General features: G+C 35.5%; 2 protein-coding genes across 2 annotated transcripts; both read left to right on the top strand.

The window, feature by feature from the left end:
- Positions 1 to 10: 10 nt before the first annotated feature.
- Positions 11 to 1,009, top strand: LOC134319817 (trace amine-associated receptor 13c-like). The gene has a single exon (XM_063001067.1). The coding sequence runs from the start codon at positions 11 to 13 to the stop codon at positions 1,007 to 1,009; it is 999 nt and encodes a 332-aa protein (XP_062857137.1).
- Positions 1,010 to 5,833: 4,824 nt separating this feature from the next.
- On the top strand, positions 5,834 to 7,013 carry LOC134319815 (trace amine-associated receptor 13c-like). Its single transcript, XM_063001066.1, has one exon. The coding sequence runs from the start codon at positions 5,834 to 5,836 to the stop codon at positions 6,800 to 6,802; it is 969 nt and encodes a 322-aa protein (XP_062857136.1). The 3' UTR covers positions 6,803 to 7,013.
- Positions 7,014 to 7,593: the final 580 nt, after the last annotated feature.

The raw sequence follows: 7,593 nt of genomic DNA, 5'->3' as shown, positions 1-7,593 counted from the left end.
GCTCGGATTCATGAATCAGACTGAGTTTAACCAATCTGATCACTGCCTTCAGTTCTCCTGCGCAGATCGATCAGCTTTCCCTGCCGTTTACGTCTTCCTGAGCGTTTCTGCTGCTGCTGTCGTTCTGCTCACAATTTGTGGGAATCTTCTCGTCATCATCTCCGTTTGTTACTTCAAGCAGCTCCACACACCGACCAACATGCTCTTGCTCTCTCTGGCTGTGTCCGATTTCCTGGTCGGACTTTTTGTGATGCCGTTCCACTTCACATGGCTGATCGAGTCGTGCTGGAGGTTCGGACAAGCTTTCTGCATCCTGTTTAATTTCCTCAGCTTTCAGCTTACGAGTGTGTCTGTGGGTAACGTGGCTCTGATCGCTCTGGATCGTTATGTGGCCCTGAGCAACCCGTTTCTGTACTCCAAAGACATTTCATCTACTCTCGTTCACACTGTTATATTATTATCCTGGTTGTTTTCACTGTTGTACAATTCTGTGATGTTTTATATGAATGGAAATTTCACAGATTTGTCCCTGTGCCCGGGAGAATGTCTGTACACCCTTGGTGAAGTCAGCTCATTCATTGATTTGGTTTTCATAGTTGTTGTGCCCAGCGCTTTAATGGTGATTTTATATATCCAGATCTTCGTTATTGCCAGGAGGCACGCTAACGCCATACGAGAACTCAGTCAGATCAACAAGAACCTCTCCAAAACTCACCTGGACTCCACGAAATCTGAGAGAAAAGCTGTGACGATGCTTGGCATTCTGGTTTTTGTGTTTCTTGTGTGCTTGGTGCCGTATTACGTGAGCAGTTTAATGAGTGATACCATCTCTGATTCGTCTTACCCCATAATCAATAATATTTTAATCCTTTTTTATCTCAATTCATCCATTAATCCCATCATTTATGCTCTGTTTTATTCCTGGTTCCAGAAATGCATTAGAATAATAGTGAGCTGTAAAATTCTGCACACTGATTGTTCTTTTGTAAACGTGATTGAAATAAACTAAATTTTTTAATGAGAAAGAGAGATATCCATATAATATAAGTGGTTCTCTCAAGTACAATGCAACAGTTCTAGTACAATCCCAAATCAGAAAAAAAGTTGGGACTGTGTTTTTTTTTTCATATTCACATATTTCACTGTAGGCAGTATGAACACAAGATATTTTATGTTTTGTCTGGCCAACTTCATTTTATCTATTTGTTAATATGCATCTATTCCATTTCAGACCTTTAATGGCAAGTTCACACTACACGACTTTCTGATTTGCCGGGTCGCTGTACAGTTCACACTACACGACTGAATCTTTTGCACTCGGGAATCTTTCAGTCGGTGTGTATCTCACACTACACGACTGATCGGTGATAGGGGGTTTCACACTACACCATCTATCACCAACTGGAATCGCAGGCAGGCTTCTCTGCTCTCACAAATATCGTTTTGTTACACACGCGAGATGTGACGAAAGGTTTAATGATACCACGTCCTAAAATGCACAAGTAGCGAGCGATCAAAGTTTGTGCACGTAAAAACAAAGAGAGAAAATAAATGAATCTTAGTGGATTTGGCTTGGGTTGTTGTGTAGTGAGTTGGAGGTTAATAAATATTTTTTGCAATGCAACGTTGGTGTTTTGTAGAGAACAATAAGGTCAGAAATACTGTAAAACTTGTGTGTAACACCTGTGTATTATGATATAAACTATATTAAGCCCCTGCATTTCTTCTCACGCTGTATCTTGCGTTCTCATTGGCTGTTCGACATAGCACTCACTGCCAGTCAGGAAACACTCATTCAGATTTCTGACATGCTAGATATCTCGATCCGGTCGGCGAGCTCTCGGCGAGCCGGTCGGATCGAGTTGTTGGGTAGTTCACACTTAGCGATTAAGAGCCGAGTTTTGATCGCCGAGCGAACGCCGAGTTGCTCCCGAGCCGGTGTCGGGGATCTTTTGTTAGAATCGATCCGAATTTATCAGGAGGCAAGGTGACGTTCTTTAAAAGTTTTATTCAGAAAAAGGTTGGTTCGTCTTCCAGGTCACAAGCAGCTGCGTTCTGAAGCCTCTCCGTCTAAGTGAAGCATGCAACCGACCTCGAGTAGAGCGCGCAGTTGTTATTTATAGTTTACCCCCCCCCCCTAGTGGCCAGGCGTAGTACTACTCCATTTAAGGTATGCCTTTTGTTCCAGGCTTCCGCTCAGCCAGTTCTAACCGGTTTTATGCCACGTGGCGGTTTGGCCCAACTCCAATCACATTCCTTGAATACCCAAATGTTTTAGACCAATATTGTAATGCCCAATAATAATTTATATTATAACACCGGCAAATCTAGCGCCGACCAGTCGCCGAGCGAAAATCAGGGCAAATATCGTGTAGTGTGAACTAGGCATAACACATTCCAAAAATGTTGGCATGGGGCCAAGTTAGGGCTAGTAATGAAGTTAAAAAAGCTAAGTAATGACAAAAGAATAAAGACAAAAAAAAAAGATTGGAATTTTCATACTTCTCTCTCTCTGGTGATAATATCATAAAACATTTTAAGGAATCTGTTGAACTTTCTCAGTTTCCAGCTAACAAGTGTGTCTGAGTGTCTCTGATCGCTGTGAACAACCTGTTACTGTAATCTAAACATATTTAATTTACAGTCAGTCACACATAAATTACTGTTCTGGTTGTTTCACTGCTGTACAATTCTGTGATGATTTATGTCAATGTTATCTGAAAAGTGTGATAAGTTTAGCTCAAAAATCAAATGATAATTTTAACTAATTTCTGACTTTCAATCATTTATTGTAACTCTCAGAGAGTTGATGTGACTATATTGTTTTTGTTGTTTCAACTTAGCAACACAAGTATAAAATACTGATATGAACTGATATTGCCACTACAAATATTTCAAACTGATTCTGGATTAATAAATGTTACTTCATAAATGAAACAATTTTAGACCTTAAAAAAGCATGAAAAAGATGTTAAGCACACACTGTTGAGCATATTGTGTCACATGCAGTATGGGTCCTGAGTTCAATCTTTAACTCATATTCATGAGTATTTTCATTTAAGTAATGAAAATAAGCTAAACACTTGCCCATTTGTATTGTTATTCCCTATGAGACATGATGGTACCTGCTAAAGTTGTAGCTCTGTAACACTTATAAGACTCAATTATCATTTATTTTTGCATGTGAAAACTGTTATTAGCTTGAAGAGTTAAGAAATATTTATTAAATTAAATGGGATTTACAAATAATACCCTTAAATTAGTCACCCAATATTAAAAGTGTTTATTCTTTAAATTGTTTTATAACATCTTAATGCTTTATAATTATACTATTTTATCAGGGCCTAAAACTATTCTGTGTCCTCACACACTCATAAAAATTTATAAACAAACAAAAAATCTCATCTGACAACAAAAAACACAGTAAATTTATATTTATATATTTGTTACTAACTGGTGTGTTTTGGCTTTGTTAATCTGCAGTGCTTTATTTCAGTGGAAATGTTAATTATTTATTTACTTCTCCAGGAACGTGTTTCTTTTGTTCTGATTGAGGTTTCCTAATCCTTGATCTTTCTTTGTTCTGTAATAACCAGATTTTATTCTAGAGTTTTTGTTATTGCTAAGAAACATGCCACTGCTATCAGGGAGCTGAAAGGAAAAGAAAAGCGGCTAAAGTTTCTGTGTGTTTAGTATGTATACTTCCATATTTCATTAAGAGTTTGGTAGGTGAAGTAAAGTGCATTAAATAATTATAACTCTAAAAATATTCCTGATTTTGATTTATTCATGTTATTTAATGAATAAAACACTATTTATTTTATTTACACTATTTACCTTAAATCTCAGCATTTCATTTTGTATTGAATCAACATTTAAGTCAAACCACACTGAGATGAGGTCAGGGTCGTATTCAGTGACATAACATTTGAATGGTAAACATTAGTGTCCTAATTCCTCTGCTCAACATTGTTACCAGCTTTTGATCATTACTGGTTTTGCTAAAGCAATCAAGCCACTAATTAGAAAAACACAAACTAATTAATAATGGTTGTGATAGACCAACTGAACATCATTTAGGCTCCTTAATGCAAACAAAAAATGTGTAAAATTATATGATTTTATGGTACAATTCAAATATTTGCAAATAGCAACTTTTGCAAACCTATTTTTCAGAAAGGTTGGGACTTTCTGTAAAATTCTTTAACTCACAAAAGCAAAAAAAATTAAGATTTCCAATGTTTTCACTGATCAACGTTGTACTTTTAGAATTTGAGGCCTGCAACACACTCAAAAAGTTTGGACGGTGCAAAAGATAAAAGTTTAAAGATTTACAGTGTTTTAAAACATTTCACAATAAACAAGTAAATTGGTCACAGGTGAGGGAATCTTAAATAGTTGTGAGGATCCACCAGAGGATCAGTCTTTACCAGCACAGATGAGTTGTGGCTCAACACTTTATACCAAACCTGGTGAAAAAATTGTCAATCAGTTTAAATAAAACATTTCTCAATGCAAGATGGTAAATAATTTAGGTCTTTCACCATCTACTGTACATAATATTGTGAAAAGATTCGGGGATCTGAAGAAATCTCAGTCAAGGCAGGAAGACACTGTTCAATTAACCTCAGAAAGCACTAAACAAGAAAAAGCCACATTACTGTGATAAATAGTGCTACAAGAGCTTGAAAGCTTGAAACCCATTGTTACTTAACACAGTCCACCACTGCATCAAGAAGTGCAATCTGAAACAAAGACAGAGCTATACATGATGCCACCAAGTTCTCTCGTTCTGACCTCACCTCAGATGGACCAACAGAGGAAAGGTTGTTGTGGTCAGATGAGTCCACATTTCAGCTTATTTGTTGGAAATTTGGCATTGTTGGAAAAGCAGGACCATCCAGATTGTTATCAGTGAAAGGTATCAGTTTAAAGGTACCATTAACACAGAGACGTATATTTAGATTTTAAAGTGACACATGCTGCTACATCTTTTTCTAGAAGGTCCATGATTATTTCAGCAAGACGATGTCAGGCCTCATTCTGTATGTGCTACAACAGCATGACTTCATAGACACAGAATGCGTGTGCTTGACTGGCCTGCCCGCAGTCCAGATCTGTTTTCTAATAAAAATGTATCAGCATCAAGAGGAGAGTCAGACCACGAATTGTTGAGCAGCTGAAGTTTCATATCAAGAAAGAATGGACAAAAATTCCACCTGCAAAACTGCATCAATTAGTGTCCTTAATCCCCAAACCATTAAACGTCTCACTGATCAGTGAAAACAATGGAAATCTTTTCTTTTTAATTTTATCAGTTAAATAAAGATTTAGGAGAATTAACAAATCACAGATTGTTTTTATTGCATTTTACAATCTGTCCCAACTTTTCTGGAAATGGGGTTTGTAAATAAGTACACCAAGAGTACAAAGTCTTCCCTAAATAAACTATCAATGGCCACCCAATACAAACAAAATATTTTACCTTTTAATGTCATTTTTTCCCTTTCTGATGTATTCATAGGTTAATTTAAACAGTGTTGGGAACACTTGTCACCATTGTAGTGTAGAAACACACAACATTCATACAGAAACAAGGGAATTTTATGACCAATCATTCATTTAGGCTTTTGTTGCACTGAGGCATTACGTATGTTTCATGTAGCAAATCAAACTTGGGGGTGTGATTCATTTCTAAAGTATAAAAATATCAGCAGCTCAGATCATACTTCATTTCATCATGAATTTTGTACTTACAGAACTTTATTCTGGTAAAAGCAGATATATAAGTTATTTTTTTAAACGGTGTACACTGTTTTTAAATACTATCTTGATGAATCTTACAGAGCTGAATCAGTTGGATTACTGTCTCAACATCTCCTGTACAGAGAGACCTGGATCTCCTGCAGTTTATATTTTACTGTATGTTTCTGCTGCTATTGTGGTTCTACTAACACTGGGTGGAAATCTGCTGGTCATCATCTCTGTTTTTCACTTCAAAAAGCTTCATACACCCACCAACATGCTCGTGCTCTCTCTGGCCATATCAGATTTCCTCATCGGAGCTTTAGTGATGCCTCAATTATTAATCTGGACAATTGAGTCCTGCTGGATTATAGGTCAAAGGTTTTGCATAAGCTTTTCACTCTCTACAACCTTCCTGACATCCATATCCATATACAATGTTGTTCTGATTGCTGTTGATCGATATTTTGCTCTCTCAAACCCGTTTCTCTACATGAACAAAGTCTCAGTGATGAGGATTAATGTTGTAATTGTTATTAACTGGTGTGTGTTGATGGTATACAGCTTTGTACTGCTTTATTTTAATGGAAATGTTACAAATTGGACAAAATGTCCAGAAACATGTTTAATCATTATGAATGAGGTTTGGTCTGTAATTGATCTTGTATTGATGTTTATTTCTCCATGTTCTGTAATAATCATTTTGTATTCTGGAGTTTTTGTGATTGCTAAGAAACATGCCACTGCTATCAGAGAGCTTAGTAAACAAACAAGGTCTCAAACACACACCGAGTCCATGAAATCTGAGAGAAAAGCAGCTAAAGTTCTTGGCATTTTAGTTTCTGTGTTTATGGCCTGTTTATTACCATATTTCATTTATAGTTTTGTAGGTGAAGCACAGTATGTTCAGAAATCTATTATTATTATTTATCTTAATTCCACCATTAATCCGGTGATTTATGCTCTGTTTTACCCCTGGTTTCGAAGGTGCATTAAAATAATAATAACACTACAAATATTTCAAACTGATTCTGGATTAATAAATGTTATTTCATAAATTAAACTATTTTAGACCTTAAGGTTCAGATTCTATCTTTATGTGAAAAAAATACATTTAAAAGATTGTACCAAAATGTCATGTAAGCCTGTAATAATGAGATAACATTTAATTGATGTGGTGCTCGTCCAGAACACTGATACTTTTTTATAAATTGCTGAATACTAGTTTATTTTTCCACTGTTAAGCACCATTAAGGATGTTCTACCTGTCTTTTAGGATTTTTTTTTTTCATTTCTGAGTAATAAAAATAAGTTAGTTGCTTTCCTATTTGTATTCTTCCCTATGGAACACGATGGCACTCACTAAATTTGTAGCTCTGTAACACTCATAAGACTCAATTATCATTCATTTTTAGTTTTTAGCTTTTTGTTACCTTTTAAATGGAGAGTTAAGAAAAATGTGTTAAATCAAATGGGATTTACAAATACCACCCTTAAATTAGTCACCCAATATTAAAAGTTTTAATTCTTTAAATTGTTTAATAACATCTTAATGCTTTATAATTAAGCTATTTTATCAGGACTTAAAACTATTCTGTGTCCTCACACACACACACATTTTATAAACAAACAAACCTCATCTGACAACAAAAACACAATAAATATTAATATGTACTTTCATTAAGAGTTTGGTAGGTGAAGTAAAGTGTATTAAATAATTATAACTCTACAAATATTCCTGATTTTGAATTAATTCATGTTATTTAATAAATAAAACACTATTTTAGACCTTAAATCTCAGCATTTCATTTTGTATTGAATCAACATTTAAGTCAAACCACATTGAGA

This window comes from Trichomycterus rosablanca, chromosome 9, assembly GCF_030014385.1.
Source record: "Trichomycterus rosablanca isolate fTriRos1 chromosome 9, fTriRos1.hap1, whole genome shotgun sequence".
In the NCBI taxonomy this organism is placed as follows: Eukaryota; Metazoa; Chordata; class Actinopteri; order Siluriformes; family Trichomycteridae; genus Trichomycterus; species Trichomycterus rosablanca.
This window is presented reverse-complemented; position numbering and strand designations above follow the sequence as displayed.